The sequence below is a fragment of the Dendrobates tinctorius genome, unplaced genomic scaffold (genome assembly GCF_039654945.1).
Source record: "Dendrobates tinctorius isolate UK_male_01 unplaced genomic scaffold, ASM3965494v1 ptg000124l, whole genome shotgun sequence".
NCBI classification, from domain to species: Eukaryota; Metazoa; Chordata; class Amphibia; order Anura; family Dendrobatidae; genus Dendrobates; species Dendrobates tinctorius.
Window position 1 is genome coordinate 6,520,361 of NW_027361792.1, and position 23,037 is coordinate 6,543,397.

General features: G+C 44.4%; 1 protein-coding gene across 2 annotated transcripts in view; it reads right to left on the reverse strand.

The window, feature by feature from the left end:
- The window catches only part of SLC1A2 (solute carrier family 1 member 2), a 132,827-nt gene extending 114,578 nt beyond the window's left edge, over window positions 1-18,249 (reverse strand). The window contains exon 1 of one of the 2 annotated variants that reach the window (XM_073541811.1): window positions 17,695-18,249. In XM_073541811.1, coding sequence (XP_073397912.1) covers window positions 17,695-17,711 — 17 coding nt within the window. In that variant the 5' untranslated portion in view covers window positions 17,712-18,249. The remainder of the gene's footprint in view (window positions 1-17,694) is intronic. The other variant, XM_073541810.1, reaches the window with a different exon arrangement.
- Window positions 18,250-23,037: the final 4,788 nt, after the last annotated feature.

The following is a 23,037-nucleotide window of genomic DNA, read 5'->3' on the forward strand; positions in this document are numbered from 1 at the left end:
CCACTGCAGCCCAGCAGCACCTGTATTCACCAGCCAGCCACCCCACTGCAGTCCAGCAGCACCTGTATACACCAGCCAGCCACCCCACTGCAGCACCTGTATTCACCAGCCAGCCACCCCACTGCAGCCCAGCAGCACCTGTATTCACCAGCCAGCCACCCCACTGCAGCCCAGCAGCACCTGTATACACCAGCCAGCCACCCCACTGCAGCCCAGCAGCACCTGTATACACCAGCCAGCCACCCCACTGCAGCACCTGTATACACCAGCCAGCCACCCCACTGCAGCCCAGCAGCACCTGTATACACCAGCCAGCCACCCCACTGCAGCACCTGTATTCACCAGCCAGCCACCCCACTGCAGCCCCTGTATACACCAGCCAGCCACCCCACTGCAGCCCAGCAGCACCTGTATTCACTCACTCACTTAGCAGGTCCCAGACCCGTCCATCACTCCAGTCCTGGCAGGCATCCAGTGATTATTGCAGGCCCGCGAAGGCAGGCCGGATGTCCCGAGTCTCTCCTGATACATCAGCGCTGCAGCCTGGAGCAAGAGAGCAGAGCGGCTCCCCCCGCCCACAAAGAACCTCCTGACTGCAACCTCAGACGTTCTTACCCCCTTCCTGTACCACTCACTGGTGAGTGATGATGCAGCTGCCAGCGCGAACCCGCGTTCCTGTGTAAAACCGCTGTTCCCACAGAATTAGGGTATGTGCACACGCTGCGGATCTGCAGCAGTTCCGCAGACAGTGTACAGTACAATGTAAGTCTATGGGATTTACAAATCCATGCTGCGGATTTTTCCATGCGGATATGCTGCGGTTTTAAATCCGCAGCATGTCAATTCTTTCTGCGGATTCCGCTGCGGTTTGCCAACTATTCCAATGTCCAGGTGTCAAACCGCAGGTCACTTTACCTGCGGATCCGCATGGAAAAATCCTCAGGTGAATCCGCAGCGTGTGCACACACCCTTAAATGGCCTGCGGCAAAAAACGGGCGGTGATCGCATCGGCGGCAGCCAGATGAGCAGGTGCCGCCACTCCAGCAGCCCTCAGAGTCACACACATCGCGGCCCAGCGGGAAAATGCCCAGTTGGGCAGATTATCAATCTGGGTCTGGTGCCCCCGCAGGTGAAGTAAAGGTACTGTCACACTTAGCGATGCACCAGCAATATGACGCGGTCAGGATCGCTGGTGCATCACTGAGTGGTCGCTAGTGAGCTGCCACACAGGCAGATCTCACCAGCGACATCGCAGCGGTCGTGGGTCGTTTCTTACCTGTCAGACGAGGCGATCCTGACGTCCCCCCGCCCGCGTCCACGCGTCACTCGTCGGAGCCACAGGAAGCCCAGCAGGAAGTGGCCGACGAGAAACGGCCCAGGACGTTCTCGCGCGATCAGCGATAACCAGCGGGTGAGCCGGTCGGAGGTAAGTATCAGACATAGCGATATCGCTAGCAATATCACTGCTGCGTCACAAAAACCGGTGACGTTATAGCGATATCGCTTAGTGTGACGGGCCCTTTAGGCATTACACAGCTCTCAATTATATAATTTGAGGCCAAATTAGACACCTGTTGTGCAGAGTTTCACAACCATTCCTATTAATCTCCAAAGGGGAACAAGTTTGGGGCTTTATCCGCCATTCAGTAATGTGCATTGGGTCATAATGAGATCATCCGCTGTCAATGGACTGAGTCAATTTAACGCCGCCATTCAGTGTCCACTCTTCTGTATTGATCCCTTCATGAAATATGTCCGCTCCACCCAATATCCACCGATTTATGGTCGCAGCTTAATTTATTACTAGCCCAGAGCGATGATCCCGGAGGTCAGGAGTTTAAATAATCTACTTGCAGTTTGCAGCAATTATCCATCTGACCACATCTGTTATTATTGACCGCAATTCACCAAATGTATCACAACACATGCCGGGTCCATTTAAAAGGCAAATCAGTTTTCCGAGTGACTGTGCCATTATAGATGTGCATCTGTTTCAGCATTCCTGCATTTTGTGACCAGCAGAGGGCAGGTGGAGGCGCTTTATATAGTCATTTAATAGTGTAGTTGCCCACTTGAATCTGCCGATCCCCTTGGCTTGGGTGGATTTTAACTAAATCATTAGTTCCAAAGACATACGTGAGCATAGCTGGGCATGTAAGAGTTCCTGTTTCAAGATTGCAGTCAAAAAGTGCGAAGCCTCGAGCAGTTACAAAGAGGGTCTCTCTCTTTTGTTTGGAGGACCTGACATGTCCATGCATTACATGATTCACTTGTAATGCTACATTTCTCCAACTGGGGGCACTGCAGCAATACTAAACACTTGTTGTTAGCTTCTCCTGCTGATCGACTGGATTTCCAGTACCCAAACTCTCTGTCGTCAACTAATTTTGGGGGAAACTTCTACCAAAAATTGATTTTAAAATGGACAAGTTCCTTAAATCAAATTAAAGGGTTCTACGACAACCTACTTAAAAGACCACTACAAGTCATCTTTAGACCTACCAAGTAGTTGTAAAATTCTTCCCTTAAACTGCCTCTGTTCAACGCTGAGACTAATTTTCCTTTTCTCATTATGAACCAAAGACCTTTGGAATTTTCTTTCGAGGTTCTTTGACCTGTAGGTTTATTTAGGCACAAATGGCAGCTGCGTAAGCCTGGGGTTCCAAGACCTACCATGAGATGGTTATGAGGTCCAAAGCTCTCTTTGACTTGACTCATTTTCCTATCAACCCTAAAAACTCCACATCTTGACCCTAATGAGGAAATGACCCTTGGTACTTGCTTCAGAGGTCGTCGGATCAGTAGGATTTATGGAGGAGTAAATAGCAAAACTAGGGTTCCTTAGGTCTACAAGCAGAGATGATGCTGAGGACCAAACCTTCATTCCTTAGATCTACAAGCAGAGATGATGATGCTGAGGACCAAACCTTCATTCCTTAGATCTACAAGCAGAGATGATGCTGAGGACCAAACCTTCATTCATACAGAACATGTGTATACATGCTTTTAATCAAGGAGTCTAGATGTGGTCCTTTGGTTATCATTGTGGCCTTGCAGATGATCTGCATGGAATTTTTAGGTTCTTCCTGTGTTTACTTGGATTTATTTCGATGTCCACCTAAGCACCAAAACCATAAATTGCAAAATTAAATTGGGTACAGGAAATGCTGTAAGGTATCTCCAAACGGAGGTGTCTTCAGCTAGACCTTTGCATGCCATTTTTGTGTGGGTCCACTCTTGGATCCTCTAGTTCTCTGGTGGGCCACTCAGTGCCCAAAAGGCCTAGTGATTTATAGTCTGCTACAATAATAAAAAAAAATTAGGAAAACCAACTTGGGTTTCTTGTCTCTGACACCTGGATAACGATAACATCTCCTGCACCCCTATCCGAACGTCTGAGCCGTGTCACATAACTGAGGTTTGCTATTAATGAAATTTTGACCGGTCTTAGCCCAATAATTTGTCAACAGAGCAAACTTTTCATCTTTTTTACCAAGATCGGAAATTCTTTGTGCGGAAGTGTTGAAATCTGCTGAGTGAGCGAAACGCATCTGGCGTGGTCCATCGGGAAAGACACTGACAACCTGTTATGTTCTCCCTGCTGAGTTTCTGGCTGTCAGTTCTCTCTTTCAGGCCTTTGTTTTTTTTATAAAGAGATAAACCATTTATCTTTGATGCTCGACCTATACCCCCGAACTGGGAAATATCCAGATTTCAGCAGAAATAAAACACATTTATCTTGGCTGCTCTTTAAAGAAGCTCGTGTGGTTTACAGCGTGCCGTGTGCAAACTAATTGAGATATATATCACAGCATCGAAAATTTGTCACTTGGTGGCAAATTGAGTAAATTTGCTGAATTAACCATTTGTATGTTGATGACAAATTTTTCAATCAGCTATATGAATGTAGCAATTGGACTGATGGTCTCTTTAAGATGAATCAGCCATAGATGAAACTGGGAGAAACCCAACGAGAAACTAGGACTGGAGGTGGCTTAAAGACCTCACAGATAAAAATGGTCTGGCTAACGATCCTTGGTCGATGGCCCCAGGTACATCATAGACTACGTTGAGCAATTTGGACTTTTTCCAGCCCATGTTGCACGCTCAGTCGGTGATTTGAGTGATTACGAAAGGTCATTGGTTGAACAGAACAGTCGTTTCTATACCGGTTTGGTCGTTATGGTGATAATTGGCCATTTCATTCAAGTTTTATCCAGTACGCATGGGTTGCCTTACACAATAGACTAAGGACTCAATCAGACCTCAGTAGTTTTTCAGAAAAAATGTTCTGAGTTGCATCTGTGTTTTTAATCTGTCATCAGAGTTTGGTTAGGCCAGGTTCACATAGCGTTAATGCAGTCCGTTCAACGCATAGCATTAACGCTACTCCCTAACGTGATCGCGTTATGCGATCGCGCTAGGCCAGATGCTCCATCTGCACTAGCAGTGACAGACCCTCGAACACTGCAGACCGCGTCCGAGGGTCCGTCACAGAATGACGGCACATCACTAACGCATGCCGCTTATGACATGCGTCAGTGATGCGTTAACACATCCGTTACATAGCGTTAATGCCGCTATGTAATGGATGCGTTAAACGCACCCCCCTAACGCAATGTGGACCCAGCCTTAGAACGCCAGTTTTTACCATCAAGGTTTGGTCAGAGCGCCAATTTTTACCGTCAGTTTGGTCAGAGCGCCAGTTTTTACCATCAGGGTTTGGTCAGAGCAACAGTTTTTACCATCAGAGTTGGGTCAGAGCGCCAGTTTTTACCTTCAAGGTTTGGTCAAGGCGCCAGTTTTTACCATCAGGGTTTGGTCAGAGCACCAGTTTTACCATCAGGGTTTGGTCAGAGCGCCAGTTTTTATCATCAAGATTTGGTCAAGACGCCAGTTTTTACCATCAGGGTTTGGTCAGAGCTCCAGTTTTACCATCAGGGTTTGGTCAGAGCGCCAGTTTTACCATCAGGGTTTGGTCAGAGTGCCAGTTTTTACCATCAGGGTTTGGTCAGAGCGCCAGTTTTTACCGTCAGGGTTTGGTCAGAGCAACAGTTTTTACCATCAGAGTTGGGTCAGAGCGCCAGTTTTACCATCAGGGTTTGGTCACAGCGCCAGTTTTTACCATCAGAGTTGGGTCAGAGCGCCAGTTTTACCATCAGGGTTTGGTCACAGCGCCAGTTTTTACCATCAGAGTTGGGTCAGAGCGCCAGTTTTACCATCAGGGTTTGGTCACAGCGCCAGTTTTTACCATCAGAGTTGGGTCAGAGCGCCAGTTTTACCATCAGGGCTTGGTCAGAGCGCCAGTTTTACCATCAGGGTTTGGTCAGAGTGACAGTTTTTATCATCAGGGTTTGGTCAGAGCGATAGTTTTTACCATCAGAGTTGGGTCAGAGCGCCAGTTTTACCATCAGGGCTTGGTCAGAGCGCCAGTTTTACCATCAGGGTTTGGTCAGAGTGACAGTTTTTATCATCAGGGTTTGGTCAGAGCGATAGTTTTTACCATCAGAGTTTGGTCAGAGCGCCAGTTTTTATCATCAGGGTTTGGTCAGAGCGCCAGTTTTTACCGTCAGGGTTTGGTCAGAGCGCCAGTTTTTACCGTCAGGGTTTGGTCAGAGCGCCAGTTTTTATCATCAAGGTTTGGTCAGAGTTTCATAAGTTTTTCTTGGATGAGGAAAAAAATCAAATCTTATCAAACAATCTGTGAAACCTGGTCAGCGCATGGATGGCATCCGCATGCTGTCAGATTTTATGAACAGACCCGTAAACCTGCATTAGCGAGATTGATCCGAAACTCAGATCAAGACTGGAGAAGTTTCCGTGATTTTGTGCTGATTACTCGGTCAGCAAAAATACACGGACATGTGAACCGCTCCATAGACTATAAATGAGTTCCATCCGTTAAAACCATGAATATCACTCGTACGATGTCCGAATGAGCCCTAAGGGCGGACCAAATCTGCTAAAGTTACAGACTCTCCCATCAGAAGGAGCTCACTATCAGGATCTTAGTTAACTCATTCTGCAACCAGCAAATAGGCAGCACAACACCGAGGCCGTAGAAGGCAAAGGGTGCAACATTTCTTACGAAACCCAAATTCACAAATGATTTTTTAGCCCCAAGCACATGCAAGTCCTGATGCCTATACGGGGCATATAAGTTCTTCTGTGCCACATAAAGGGGCCTATAAGTATTTAAGTATTATAAATTGCACAGGCTCTGTAACAGTTGGGGGGCTCTGTAACAGAGCGCAGAGGATTTAAGCTATATGCTTTACCTATTACCCACGTCGGAGCAGTTTCAGTGATGGCATTGAATTAGGGAATTGCTTTCTATGCGTTTCCCCAATGTACAGCAATAGGTTTTATTTCCAAATCGGCTTTTTTTTTTAATTTCACCGCAGAAGTTAATTTTAGCCTTTTGCTCTCTCCGCCACATATTGAGTCTGGGTGAAGTGACAGGAGTCAGTAAAGGGAGATCTGTCAGGGCGCGTTGTGTGATGTCCTCCGCCTCAACGAGCGCTCAGCTCTTCTCAATTAGCAGCTGGAAGCCCAGATGACATTTACTAGCTACATTCAGGCACCATCTGCCCTGCAACCATGGGTGCGTGCTGCCCCCTGTTGGGAGCCACAGATTATAATCTCACCATTTTTTTTTCCTTAAAATTATTGCACGGATGCGGAGAATTTCGAAAGATGTAACGGCGGCAGAAAAAAAAAAATCACGGAAAAACATGATTAATATACACCGCCTCCAAAAAGAGATTTCTTTTTATATGCAGCCCTAATACGGGGAAGCTGCAGATACGCAGAAAATAGCCGATATCAACGCAGTCATTACCTCCTATGGAAACATTTAAGAAAAAAAAAAAATACAAAAATTAAAAGAAATAGAAATAAAAAAGAGATAAGCGGCGCCTGTGCTCATTGTCACTGCTTCAGAAACTTCTGAACAGTTTTCACTGGCCCCTATCTCCTCCCTCTCATGTCCTGATTCTGCATTGAAGCATTACAATGAAACACTTCAAAGTGCCCTGGATGAATTTACACCCCCTATAAATAGAACACCACAACACAGACGGCGACAACCCTGGCACACGGTGCAAACACGTTTCCTGCAGCGGTGCTCCAGGTGCGCCGAACGTCTGTGGAGAAAATCCAATCTACACGAAGATTTCATCCATTTTAAGTTTATGCTTAGAACATACAACACTGCCCTTAACCTCTCCAAACAAACCTATTTCAACACCCTCATCACCTCACTGTCCAATAACCCGAAACGTCTCTTTGACACTTTTCATTCTCTACTCAATCCAAGAGTACAGGCCCCAACCACGGAGCTCCGAGCTGACGATCTGGCCAATTACTTCAAAGAAAAAATTGACCAGATCCGACAGGAAATTATCTCCAAATCCCCTCATACCATGCACTGTCCTCCCTCCCCCACTACATCTAACTCACTCTCTGATTTTGAACCAGTCACAGAAGAAGAAGTAAGCAGGCTCCTTGCATCTTCTCGCCCAACTACTTGCACCAGTGACCCATTTCCATCACATCTCCTCCAGTCCCTTTCCCCTGCTGTCACCCCTCACCTAACTAAAATATTTAACCTCTCTCTCTCTTCTGGTATTTTTCCCTCCTCATTTAAGCATGCCATCATACATCCACTACTTAAAAAACCATCCCTCGACCAAAACTGTGCCGCTAACTATAGACCTGTCTTCCCTTCATCTCTAAACTCCTGGAACGCCTGGTCCACTCCCGTCTTATCCGCTATCTCTCAGAAAACTCTGTTCTCGACCCTCTCCAATCCGGTTTCCGCTCTTTACACTCCACTGAAACTGCCCTCACTAAAGTCTCTAATGATCTGCTAACAGCTAAATCAAATGGTCATTACTCCATGCTAATTCTCTTTGATCTCTCTGCAGCATTCGACACTGTGGATCATCAGCTCCTCCTCACTATGCTCCATTCCATTGGCCTCAAGGACACCGTTCTCTCCTGGTTCTCCTCCTATCTCTCCGACCGCTCCTTTACTGTTTCTTTTGCCGGTTCCTCCTCCTCTCACCTTCCCCTTACTGTTGGGGTTCCTCAAGGATCGGTTCTAGGCCCCCTCCTCTTCTCCTTGTACACTGCCCCTATTGGTCAAACAATCAGTAGATTTGGTTTCCAGTACCATCTCTATGCTGATGACACCCAATTATACGCTTCTCCTGACATCACCCCAGCCTTTCTAGAAAACACTGGCGATTGTCTAAACGCTGTGTCTAATATCATGTCCTCACTATATCTGAAACTGAACCTGTCAAAGACTGAACTCCTGGTGTTTCCTCCCGCTACTAATGTACCTACACCCGACATTGCCATTTCCGTGTGTGGTTCCACTATTACTCCCCAGCAACAGGCCCGCTGTCTTGGGGTCATACTTGATTCCGAGCTTTCCTTTGCCCCCCACATTCGATCACTGGCTCGCTCTTGTCATCTGCACCTCAAAAACATTTCTAGAATTCGACCTTTTCTTACTTTTGACTCTGCAAAAACTCTTACTGTTTCTCTTATTCATTCTCGTCTCGACTATTGTAACTCTCTTCTAATCGGTCTCCCTCTTACCAAACTCTCCCCTCTCCAATCTGTCTTGAATGCTGCAGCCAGGATCATATTCCTCACCAGTCGTTACACCGATGCCTCTACCTTGCGCCAGTCATTACACTGACTACCCATCCACTCCAGAATTCAGTATAAACTTATTACCCTCACCCACAAAGCCCTCCATGGCTCAGCACCACCCTACATCTCCTCCCTTGTTTCAGTATACCACCCTACCCGCGCCCTCCGTTCTGCTGATGACCTGAGGTTAGTATCCTCAATAGTCAGAACCTCCCACTCCCGTCTCCAAGACTTTACACGTGCCGCGCCAATTCTTTGGAATGCACTTCCCAGGTCAATACGATTAGTCCCCAATCCCCACAATTTTAAGCGTGTCCTGAAAACACATTTATTCAGACTGGCCTATCGCCTCAACACATTAACCTAATCTATCCCTGTGTGGCAGAGCCAAAAGTTTTACCATAACCAGGTTCCCAGCATCATGTTCCCACATGCTTTATGCATCCATTAGCCCTCTGTGTCTGTACTGTCACACACTTAACATTATGACTGGTCCATACAATCAGAGCAACTGTTACCACCCACCTTTCGTGTCTCCCTCTTTCCTCATAGACTGTAAGCTTGTGAGCAGGGCCCTCACTCCTCTTGGTATCTGTTATAATCTACTGTATGTGATTATTGTTATGCTGTAATGTCTATTGTCTGTACAAATCCCCTCTGAAATGTAAAGTGCTGCGGAATATGTCGGCGCTATAAAAATAAAAATTATTATTATTATTATTACTGCTTATCTCATGGGTGCAAAATATCAAATAGTTTAAAATTCCATCTGTGCAACTCTTCAAAATCAGTGATATCAGCAATGGAAATATCCGTCATTGGAAAATAATGGATAAATCAGTGAATTCACCAAAGCCGAGAGGGTTAACTGCGATGGGTGCAGAAGTCACAGTTACACCTGAATTTTGTCGTTACTGCATCTTACTTTACAGCTTCTCCCTTTGGGCCTTCATTATGGGTCAGTAATCTGATTTGTGCGCCTGTAGCGATGACGTATGAAGGCAGCGCACCGCAATCTGTCATATTAGGCCGATGAAAGATCCCGGTCTGCGCCTCTCCGCCGTCCTCCCCCTGACACCCCTCTGTCCCTTTATCGGACCAGAGTGTCAGCGAAACAAAAAGATGTAGCGCAGTTAGAGATACAAGAGCAGTTGAAAATAAGACTCGATAAAAGAAGACCATTATTTTATAAAAAAGTTTTTGCACAAGACATAGAAAGGGGAGAGCTTCAGAGAAAGCCAGGAAAGAGTTGACGTGTGTATCACTTTAAGAATATATCATATTATAGCTGCCCTTACATGTAAACATAAGTTGGCTGACCCGGTTTAGCTTGTTTTTCTATTTAATGTACTTTGAGGTCACTGCACTCTACCGCCAGTTTCTAAAATCAGAGGAAAGAATGATCAGGCTGATGGATTTCAACATGCCCAATCTTTAGCTCCTGCAGGAGATATGTAGTTCTGGCACTTGCTTATTACCCACTCCCTATTGAAAACATGCACAAGTACCAGTCTGTCAAGGTTTTTTTTTTTAGCATGTCATGACAATATTCTGAGAAATTGGAGTTCTTAATGTAATCTGTGCACAGGTAAGGGGGGACACATCTGTGTGGATAACAGCTCGCCTCCCTGAGGTCCAAGGACAATAGACGTCTCACACATGGTGGACCTGGGATTTGTGACATACAGCTCTGGTAAAAATTAAGAGACCGCTGCACAATGTTCAGTTTGTCTGACTTTTCACTTTATATTTGAGTAAAATGTAAATTGTTCTTTTATTCTATAAACTGCTGACGACATGTCTCCGAATTTCCAAACACTAAATTTTGTTTTTATTTTCAGAAAATGAGACACAGTGTTTCAAGCTATTCGCCCTCATCAGTGCAAAGTATGAGAACTGATTTGGCTAGGTGAGAGGCTCTGGACTGAGGTCTAAGGGGTAAGGTTTCTCCTTGTGGAGAGTGACATGCATGCGTCTTGGCTGCTTTCCACCAGTCTTTCACACTGCTTTTGGGTGAACTTATGCCACTCCTGGTACAATAAAGTAAGCAGTTCTTCTTTGTTTGATGGCTTGTGGCTATCCATCTTCCTCTTGATTACATTCCAGAGGTTTTCAATGGGGTTCAGGTCTGGAGATTGGGCTGGCCATGGCAGGGTCTTGATGTGGTGATCCTTCATCCAAACATTGATTGACCTAGCTGTGTGGCATGGCGCATTGTCCTGCTGGAAAAAACAGTCCTCAGAGTTGGGGAACATTGCCTGAGCAGAAGGAATCAGCTGTTTTTTCCAGGATATCTTTGTATGGGGCTTGAGTCATACGTCCTTCGCAAAGATTAACCTGCCCAATTCCAGCCTTGCTGAAGCATCCCCAGATCATCACCGATCCTCCATCAAATTTCACAGTAAGTGCAAGACACTGTGGCTTGTACGCCTCTCCAGGTCTCCGTCTAACCATTAGATAACTAGCGGTTGGGCAAAGCTGAAAATTAGACTCAGCAGAGAAGATTACCTTACTCCAGTCCTCTAAGGCTGGTTTCACATTAGCGCTTTTTAAGCGCACGCACGGCCGGGGGTAGCTCCGCCCCCGAGCCGGCTCTCTGCCCGGCGTGCCCGCCCCTTGCTTGTAGCGCCGCCTCCTAGTGCACAGCAGCGCCTGCGATCGGCGCACCCTATCTTTAGTGCGCGCCAAAATCAAACTTTTCGGATTTCGGCGTGCTCGGCGCACCGTCAAAAGTGCGCAGCGCAGGTCAAAGCGCAACTAGCGCACGGCCTGCGCACGATCTGCGCACCCTATGCTAAAGATAGGGTGCGCCGATCGCAGGCGCCGCTGTGCGCTAGGAGGCGGCGCTACAAGCAAGGGGCGGGCACGCTGGGCTGAGAGCCGGCTCGGGGGCGGAGCCACCCCCGGCCGTGCGTGCGCTTAAAAAGCGCTAATGTGAAACCAGCCTAAGGTCCAATCCTTATGGTCTTTGGCAAACTTCAGCCTGGCTCTCCTTTGCTTCTCATTGATGAAAGGCTTTTTTCTAGCTTTACATGACTTGAGCCCTGCCTCTAGGAGCCTGTTACGAACTGTTCTTGCCATGCACTTCACCCCAGCTGCCATTTGCCATTCCTTTTGTAGGTCACTTGATGTCATCCTGCGGTTGCTGAGTAACATTCGAATAAGATGACGGACGGTCATCCTGATCAGTGGAGAGTCGTTTTCGCCCTCTGCCGGTCTGTAGCTTTGTTGTCCCCAATGTCTGACGCTTGACCTTGTTGTAATGGACTGCCGTCTTACAAATTTTAAGGATGGGGGCAACATGATGCTCACTGTATCCCTAGCAAAGCCAGAACTGAGCCCTTCTTTTCCTCACTCAAGACTTTTCTTTTCAACTCCTTTGGCATGGTTAAAAGTTATTTTTTCATTCCTATTACTTTTGGGATATTACTAGCACTTGTTTTGCCATCCAGCTTGTCCTATTGCAGGAGGATCGTGAACACCACAGCAGCGTTTTTTATACTTTCCTTCGTTAAATAAGATTTGGTTCCGGTGATCACCTAATCAGAAGCACATTAAGTAGAATGAGGTGTACTCTGGTTGGAATTCAACTGACACTGGAATGGAATGGCTGTCAGACATGTGGAGAAGATGATTTTTTATAAAACTGTGCAGTGGTCTCTTAATTTTTACCAGAGCTGTATTTCCAGAGCATTCTTCCTGTTTAACTATTTTTCATCACTGCCCCAAAAACTGGAAACCAAAAGGTAACAGCAACACCAATGTCTACAGGAATTTAAAGTGGTTATCTCCTATCAGCAAGGTAGTTGATAAATTACTAATTGGTGGAGGTCCCATCACTGGAACTCACACCAGTTGGCAGAACAGAGAATTTATCCCCAACAGGAAACTTTTATTCCAATTACAAAATGGCATGGCAAGTTGGACACCTGTCTTCTGTTCCATTCATGGGGCTACTGGAAAAAGCCAAGGTCAGCACTTGGCATCCCCTTAGAGGATGAAAGGAGCATTGGTCAAACGTGCTCTGTTGATCCATTCTAATGGGGTCAAAAGTTTGGCTTTCTGCCAGCTCCACACGATCAACAAGTTATCATTGAAGAAAGGTGATAACTTGTTTGTATCAATCACTTTAAGGTGAACCTCCACATGCAGATTTCTGCCCATATCAATGGCTAATAGTCAATATAACAGGTCACCTTGTAAACCCCTGTATGGGTGCGATCGGGGTACTCTATTACGATCACTAGGTTTCCATATAGTTTTACATATTGTTGATCAGCATTTTACTTCTTCGTCTGATCGCTGCCAATATTCCATGGTCCAATGATCAGGAATGGGCGGTTACCAAAACCAAAATATAAACCCGAGATCACTTGGCAAATAGTGTTTCCAATTCCTAAATTTAGAGAAACGTTGACAGCCCAGCAAACTGCCCTTGAGCATTGGGTTTTTGCTTGGCATAAAAAGATAGAACCGGATCTTCATGGAACAAGTACTAACACCTTTGGAGATGGTCCTTTCAGCAGTATGATGGTGCCATGGTCAGGGTTAGGTGGAGTTCCTAAAATGTGCATTGGCCATAAAAGAGATGAAAAAGGGAGTTTCAACGCTTGCAAACTGATGTGAGGAGAAATGGAGAAAAATGATGTCTTCAAGTAGGTGGACCTCATCTCTAGTATTCTTCTTCACCTGCTTCTTGATTCATCTCCAGAATTGTCCTACATGTATTGATCATTCTGATCACACTTTTCAAACATTTAATTCTCCACGTATAAGCTAATTAATTCTTTCCGACTTCACCTGCTTTGTTTGATGTATTAATGAATCATTTTCTTCGACAATGTCTCAAGGTGTATGGATGGAGCAGCTTTGAAGTGTCACCTCCTTCTAGTGTCATGTTGTGAGGGACTGAGGAATAGACCCCCAACGCGCTTTGAAGCAAGAATTGGAAAGCCACAGATTCTATTGATCTTTCCAGCTTTAGGCATCGAAGACAATTCCTTCAGAAGTATTCCTTAGATATTGGAGGGAACACATGTTTCCTTATGTTTTATCTTTTCCCACTTGGCCCTCTCCACTTTAGAATTTAACTATTTGTAAAATGTGGTTCTTTGGGGTGTTCCTAAAAGGATTACTAGGGTGAAGCGCTCTAACAATTCTTTTAGGCTTCAGATGTCGCAGAACGCAAATGAACGTATCATATAAGCTCCTCAGTTCTCATGAAGAATTGATGTAATAATTAAATAACACTACTGACACTGCTACATATGTGGTTTAGGCCTCCCCAACATAGTGGGAGCCCAAAACAGTGCATACAACATTTGAAAGTACTATTGTGGTTTTTGGCCATGGTGGCCTAAAAATCTGTATCTAAGACAAATTGTCCAGTTTTATTACTACCGAATCAACCATGGATTCAAATTCAGGGATATCAAGAACTTAGCCACTCATACCCAATGTAGTCCCTGTATCATCCCTCCATTTTGGCCAAGGAGAACCTATTTAAGATGAAAGAATCACCAAACCAACTTTATACCCAAGCAGAAACACTTGGGATGGTGGAATAAGATCATTCATCCAAGGTCCAGAAGATTGGAAATAGTAAGGTCAACCATGGCGTTTTTCAGAATTGTCATTGTACTACAAATGGTGTACCTACTATAAAGAAAGACCAACCCATAATTATGGTTGTAAGTAAAATTAAAGGGTTTTCCATATATCGTAGAGCTATAGGGCACTCTGTGGTGCTCGAGTAGGGATCCAGCCTTCCTTAGTAAAGGAGTTTACCAGTTTTAGAAAATTTTCCAGCCTTTTTTGTTTAAAAAAAAAAAAAGAACCAAACTTTGCATTTCTCACCCTCTCCATGACTAGCGCTGAGTGTCTTCAGAAGCCCACTCCCCCACGACAGCTCTGCAGCCAGTAAGTGATCTTGGCGGTTCTGCCAGAGTTGACAGCATGAGCCGCTGAGCTCCCCAACGGGGGGCAGGGCTTTCCCGAAACTGAGAAATGTCTTTAGGGATCCGCCAAAATTGCACGTAGTCCGAAATGTTGATCATTCGATAATCCAAGGCTCTTCTCTGTTTTAGAGAAACATTAATTATCTATCTATAGGATAGGTAATAAATGTGTAATTGTTAGTCTTTCTGGAACCCACACAAAAACAGGGTGTCCAAAGTCCACTTGGGGAATGGAGTGTTAGTGAGTAGAGTATGTGCGAACAACACTCCAGTAGACATGAAAAGAGCAGTGGTCGCATATGCTCACTACTGCTCCATTCACACAAGGGACGCCGGACCCCTATTTTCATTATTGTATGAGTCTTATTGGTTGAATCCCCAGCGACCATACATTTATCACCAATACTGTGAATAGGGGATATATATTAATTATATGGGACCTTTTAGGGTCATGAAGTTTACATACGGACACAGATAACACAGCCCCTAGAAGGAGCGCAGATAATCTACACAACTATTACAGCGATATAAAAGGTACATATATATAGGAGCCACTGATTGGCTGCAGCGGTGACAAGGCAGCAACCAGCACATGACAACTGCAGTTGAGCAATGGCCTTAGTGGTCACATGCCATACTGGTACCATCATCGATCAATGATGAGAGCCATGAAACCAGTAGTATGAAATGTGACTGCAGAGGCCAATCACTGGCAGCAGCAGTCACAAGCCAACCATTAAGATGGGAAGACCAGCCAATCACCTGGATAAATTAGCAACGCATTGGGAATTTGACGAGTTGAGCAACAAGGTTTGCAGAACTTTAGTCCAGTAGCCACATCATCAGTCCATGGCCACCAGACCTGTGGTCTGAAAACCTCTTATCTCCTGGCATCCCAGGTGCCTCTTGTGATTAGTAGGCCTTAATAACATCATGCTGGGCCAACGAAGCAGAAAATGTGGCAGGTATGCGTTCAGGTAGGAGGAGGTTTGCTGGGCTCTGGCCTGGTGGCCATATGCTACCAATGTGGCTGCTGGTCCATGGACCTGTGAATCTTTTTGCTCAACTGTTCACCTCGCAAATCCCATGAGTAGTTCCGGTAGTCCCCCAATCTTAATGTCTGGCACGTGACTGCTGCAGCCAATCAGTGACTTCAGCGGTCACATATAGTACCGCTTCCATCACTGAGCGGTGATGCCACCAGTATGACACGTGACCGCTGACGCCATTGCTCAACTGCAGCCGCCATGTGCCGGTTACTTGTAAACAAAGACCAGGGCCACCGCCGGAGCTTCATCACTCGATTGCCAATGGATTTAAAAGTATTAGTTTTTGCTTGTTATATTTTCTGCTGTTTTTAATTATGTTTTTCAATGGTCAGATAACCTCAATTAGTCATCAATTTGGGGTGTAGCTAGGTGGGCTTCTGACGGGGCGCGGTGCTAGTTGTCATTCGGGACATCAAGAAGTCGCTCTGTCTTGGCCTGGGTGTTGAAAATTGAGCCTGTCTTTTTTAGTGCTTTTGCAATTTTTTATTTTTTTTTACATTTAATTTATATAGGAATTTAACCATTTCAATTGCTTTTCTTATTACTGGTAAGAAGAAAACATTTTCTCCATCATTTAAAGAAAAATGAGAGATAAGAGTTGCATGTAAAAAAAAATAAAAATAAACCCTAAACATTCACACCTCCTGTAAAATCTCAGGTCGGATAGTGTACGCGTCTTTCCATTTAATATCAGATTAATCGTGTGCACACTATGAAATGGTGTAAAATAAATATTTTTTTTTTATGCAAATGGCAAACAGCGCCTCTAGTGGTCAAGCAAGGTATGGAAGGATTATAGACTGTGTATGACTCCATGGAACACCTGGGGCTATACAGGTTTAATTAAGTAGCAATCAATATGGCAAGCTTTTATTGCTTTTCATACAGTAGTAGATCTTATGTGACCTAATAACCCCCTGCTCACCTCCAAATACAAGCCCTGACCTATCATTCCTATTATGGGCGGTCTAGTAGGCATTGCGCTGTCTGCTTACTTTTCTAGTGTTGTTTCTACCTCATTATTTTAATGCCACCCTGATGTGTCTACATACAACATATCTGTTTCCCCGCTTGTATTTTACACCAATATTTTGCACTATATTAGAACAAACACCGATCAACCTTCTACCGATACATCCAAACGACTCCCATGCACGAAAAATGAGTAAAATTGGATTGTCTGCCTCGTGAGTTTGCAAGCATGCACGCTAATCAAGCGATGTTTAAAAAGCACATCATCCGTGGCCTTCTGCCATCGCTGCCCCCCGCGGGACCTGCTCTATCTCCTTGGTTAAAAAAGAATAAAAAAACAGTAATTGAATCATCTAGATTGTGATAGTAAAAGTATTCATCTAAGAGCAATCTGTGAGATATCCTCCGGAGACGCCTCGGCTCTTCCAAGGAAGAATACTCAATGAATGAGGAACCCGTAGACTAGACCAGTTTTCGACAATTGGCAACAAATAAGTGCACGACCCTGACACGCTCTATCATTCCGCCTACGTGTTCAACATGGTTCTGGAAATTGTATCAATCAATTATCATTGTATGAATCGGTATTAAAAATCACATCATGGTTACTCATGAAAGTAGATCCTTCCAAAATCCGGCATCAAGATAAAGAAGATCTAAATCACGACCTGTCGAAAACCTAAGAATAAGTCTTGCTCTCCAGAGCTACAGATCAGGGGACCCTAGACAAAACCTCCGATCTAAGACGGAGATCTTTTGTCTGGAAGTCATGAAGGGAATAGAAACAGCTGTTCACAACAAAGACCCCTCAATGGGATGCATGTAATGCCTGCTATCCCCCCTGCTCTTTCCAAACCCTACACCATTCTCCTCAGCTCAGTAGGATCATCTGTCTTCACATTGTCAAAGCCTATTTTCCAATTTCCATAATCAAGCAATTCTAGTTTCATTGTGTCGCCTTCATTTCTCCACCTTGGAGCTCAACAACGTAATCCTCCCGGTTGGACCTACAACAGAGAGATTTATCAGGAAGAAAAGAGTCATCTCACCCTTCGGTGGACGTCATGGTGTTCCGTGATCTGTACCTTCTCCGAGAGGTCCCTAGGACTGGGTCACTTTAGGGTTAGATCTTTGGGAAGTCCTTCAGTGGTGACATAAGACGTCTTTAATAATCCTCAGAGTTCCCCCACCAAAACACCAAAAAAAAAAATAGGAACTGGTTGCACTGAGCACCTGCCTCTGGTCAATGTCTCTCCAGCATCCAGACCTGAAATGACTTAAGGGCTTGCACTGCCACCCCTGGTGAAGATTGAAGGTTCTTGGTTGATGCCAGGGGGGAGGTGGACTTGTAGGTTTTGCTTTGATCCTTTGCTTTCTCCTCTTCCAGGAGCACTGTGTTGACCTGCTGCTGACTAGAGCGGGATTGGAAGGTTTTAGTCTCCTAGCAGTGGATTTGCAGTCTATCCCTCTCTATTTTAGTCAGGGCTGACATCACTCGCTGTTACTCCTTTAAATCCTCAGCCATCCCTAAGAGCCATGCATAGCAATAGAGATCTCACTCAGAGCTGGGAATTCTCTGCCTGTGGTTAAATCCATCCTTACATCAAACTCAACATGTGTGCACATAGGAAACGGAATCAAGACGCCTACGGAAAAATCTACATTATTCTTGTGTATTCCATAAGGAAAAAAAAAAATGGAGATTTTGCTTTCAAAAAATTGGTTAAAAAAAATAAACTCATTATTTCCTTGTTTTTTTTTGGACTTTTTGAGTTGTTACATTTTAGTTTTGAATTTCGTTTAAATAAAAAAAATAAAATCCTTTGCAAATTAATTGTACACAACCCAATATCGTTTTTCACCAATCGGGGAACTTTTAAACCCATTACAAAATGGCATGGCAGGTTGGACACCAAACCGATGCTCCATTCATTCTCTAAGGAGCTGCCGGAAAAAGCCAAAGCCAAGCTCGGCAGCCCCATAGGAAATGAATGGAACAGCGGTGGATTGTGTGCACTGTTTCTCAATTGTAACAGGGATAAAAGTTAGTAAAGGAAGAAAAAAAAAACCCAGCAAAGGGAGGAGATTCATAAAAACTTGAAGTTTATTGAAAAATCCACAAATCCAGAAAAATCTGTACAAGGTAATGAACAGCAAACGCGTTTCAGACTTGATCATTGCTTGGATAAAAGTTTCTCCGTTCAGAGGTTAGAAGAACCCCACTGGTCCTATGGATAGTTCATAACTTGCTCAGACAGGACAACCCCTTTAAATATTGCAAAGAGAGATGACCGTCCATTGAATCAAAAAGTATTGGACCCCCCCCAATGTGGCAGTTGTATGAAATAGAGAACAGGTCTTTCTATCTCAGGAAAAGCGCCATTCTCATCCATATATTGCCGTTCAGTCTGGCTGGGGATGAGCTGCAAAATTGGCACGGATCATGGGCTAAGAATGTTTTGGGAGAAAACCTTCTTTTTCTAATTTCTTACAAAATCTTTTGCTTGCTTATTGTCTGTGACCGTCTTGAGATTGCAAAAAGTCAAGTTTAGCTTCAGACTATTTGTCATCCTATAACCCTACAGTAAATTTTTAGATCCAGCGACCCTTCTACATCAGCAAGATCAGGTCTGATGCTCTATTGGAATATTACACAAATTTTTCTCCCCCCAAGCGCACTACTTCCTGTCATATCTGCACCGCTGCAGCTGAACGGGTCAAGGTGCGTTGTGCTCCAGGAAGCTATGGCCATCACCCCTACAAACTTACCTATACACTACTAATGTTCCGCATTCCCGTAACACCATACATCTCTGAGGACATTTAATCACAGCCGTGAAACTACATGGCCCTACATTTTTGGGTAACTGCATAGATTGTTGGGTTTAGTGGCTAATGATAGCTACTAATTATGAGCGAGTATACTCGTTGCTCGGGTTTTCCCGTGCATGCTCGGGCGTCCTCAGAGTATTTTGGCGTGCTCAGAGATTTAGTTTTCCTCCTTTTGGCTGCATGATTTGCGACATGTAGACAGGCTTAATACACGTGGGAATTCCCTAGCAAACTGGCATTCCACACATGTATTCAAGCCTGTCTACAAGTCGCAAATCATGTAGCTGAGACTACGAAAACTAAATCTCCGAGCCCGCCAAAATACTCGGAGGACACCCGAGCAACGAGTATACTCGCTCATCACTAATAGCCACACATGGACGCTCTTCTATATCTTCACGGTAATTTGTACACAAATTTTCTGCCATGACTTTAGAAAATTGCAATAAAAAGACACCTCTAGGCTTCCTTTTTCAGGTGGCTTGTCGTAAACACCGTGATTTTCATCCATTTTTGCAAGCATTTATGACGCTCGTGTGAGCTGACTTTGCAGTTTCACCTGGGTCCTGAAGTCTAGAGGAGACCCAAAAGGTCACTTTGGCCCATAAGGGGAGACCAATATTATTAAAGACTCATGATAATTGGGCATCTTGTTGGGAGATTTTGCATTGGGGCTCACGAGCTTTTAAGGTACGCCACTGTTTATACACAGTCTTAATTCTTTCAATAGGGGAAGTAATATGGGAACCTGCCATATAAAAATATGACCCCATAAAAATGGCAGTAACACAAAAACCACAGCAACCTATAGAAAAAGAACATAAAATACACCTGTTTGCAGTGCTTTTAATATTTTCTTATGTATAGGAATGATCAACATCCAGCCTCTCCTCTACGAAGAGCCACCCAAAAAAAGCTGAATGGCGTCAAGAATCGGGTTTGGGGTTTTTTTTATGCAAGTCTATGGGTAATATACATCACATGTCCTTACACTGACTTACGGTAAGTGCAATCCTCCCATCAGAAGTAGGGAGCATATAATACGAAAAGAAGACTCAAGGTCTATGTGCACGGAGCCTAATTTTGGATTTGACCCAGACTGATTCCTGACTCTGCCTTTGGACTCTCTTATCTGTCTATTGGAGACTATTTTGGGACACGACCTGATCGTTAGAGGTATTTTAAGGTGAAAATAGCAATCCCATGTCCCAGGTTGTAAATGTAACACTCATAAATAGCATGCAACATTTTTTTTTTCAGTGCCCAAGTGTTGAAATTGCACTAGAACATCAGTTAATTTTGAGCAATTCGCCCAATGCAACGGCATCGGTAAAATCAGAATGACTCTTGTGTCTCATGAAAAATATGGTTGGAAGATGAAATGGACAGTACCCCTGTATGATTATTTTAACTTCAGACAGATAGATCAGACCAAGGTAATAAAATGGAGAGATTATCCAATATCCCCATAGGATGGCGGATAAGGAATTTTTTTGCCCTGTTGTACCACTAGCAGATGGAGGAACTACGGGAGAGTTAGGAAGAACTAATAAGGGCTATACTACAACATCGCCATTGATTTTCCCAACAAATACGTTAATTGGCCAAAAATCTCTTCTAATTCTTAAAGAGCTCTATTTCTTATTGGGATGAGAAAAATGAGTTGTGACTACTTGTATCCACCATGTCATAGGCAACAAGGTTAAGCATCAAATAGCTCCTCATACTTCAGCAACTGTACCTGGCAGAAATAATAAACTTCAAAGAGTTTCCATGCTTGATATCTTGATAGTTTAGGAGAAGGTGAAGATTTTAGTCCTAGAGGCCATTGAGCATTTTCACTTGGTGGTTCATATATTTCATTAATGTCAGTGGGAACATGTGCAGCATTAGTAGCAGTCTTGTTGGGATCCATGAAGGATCAAAAGGATTGGAAACTATGATCAATGTCTTATGACCTTTCCTAAGGATAGATTTAATAAGAATGTGGTGAGAATCACTTTCACAGGGCGCTTTGTAGAAATCTATCTTTGTAACCTTTTCACTTGGCTCTGGTGGTCCAGATTATATATATTAACGTTCTTCGGCTCGACCTCGAGCCCAGGACAGTCGATAGCTGAACGCTCTTGTAGGAAGATCGATCTTGTGAGGCCTAGATAGGTCCACCATGGTCTTCTCCGCTGTTACCTTGATAATATCAAGCCATCGTCTTTATGGTCTTCCTCTTCGCCTTGTTCCTTCTATTCTTCTGACCATGATGTCCTTCTTCAGTGATTGCTCTCTTCGTATGATGTGTCGAAAGTAGGCAAGTTGTAGCTTGGTGATCTTGCTTCGAGTCTAGCTTAATTTGTTCTAAAATGGATTTGTTTGTTCTTCTTGCCATCCATGGTATACACACTTCAAAGGAAATTGATTGCCCATTTACATTAAATTAGACTCAAATATAGCTGCAAATTATCATTATGCTAATGGGCAGAGAACATATGGATGGACATTAATGGGATGATCGCACCATCAACAGTTATACGGGGAAGAAAACCACGACCAAAAAAATCCCAAAAACATATAGAAGGTACAAATACAGTTTATTTAATAAATAACAGACCAAGGTAAGTGGAAAAACAGTGGGGAAAAGGATCCAAGCCTGATTGTTTTCTGCATGTACAACAGGACACACAGGAGGGAGGAAGTGAATGTAGATAACATTCAATTGTTGGCTGTGCATGTATGCTCATAACAAAATTGCACATCTCCCAAATAGCCTCTGTGAAGTCACAAAAACAGGTATTGTATCACAAATGAACAGCAGACGATGCTGCAATGAAAGTGTTAAGTATTTAAGTCATTACCTGATGCAAGTGTGAGGCAGCCCGCCCGGTGTGTGTCCCCCGACGCGCGTTTCGGCGTGAATGCCTTTCTCAAGGGGTGATAGGAGAAGAGAAGTGAGGGGATTAAAAACGCTATCTCCACCAATCGCTAACAGGAGCCCCGCTCATGTGACCTAGGTGGCCAATCGGAAATGACCACCGTCATTTGAATTGATTCCCCGGTTGTCATGGGGATATCAACATGTCCAAATCTATTGTCGTCACGTCTGGGCTGCCTCCTATGACACGCGCGTCACCGCGGCAACCGAGGACGCCAGGCGTCGTCATCAGCTGACTGGTGACATCACAGAAGGCGTGACTATTCACCGGAGCAACGGGAGACTCCTAAAGCCGCCGGGCGCCACAGAAGCTGCAGAGCGCGCGCGTACCGGCAGCCGGCATGAGGTGGCTACAAGGTGGTGGTAGCTTGAAAAAGGGGGCATTATAAATAATTACACATGTGGATCATATAAATTAGTGGAACAAGTAACAAATGTAACAGTGTGGACACACAGAATCATTATGGAAAGGATTTGAATGTAAATCAACTAGATGTTACAGTATATCCACATAATTAAATTAATGTGACCACATATAAGTTAACATATATATTGACAGGACAACATAACTAAATTGGCATTGAATGTTGTGGGGAAACATAAGAAAAAATAATAAGTAAAAAAAAAAAAGGGG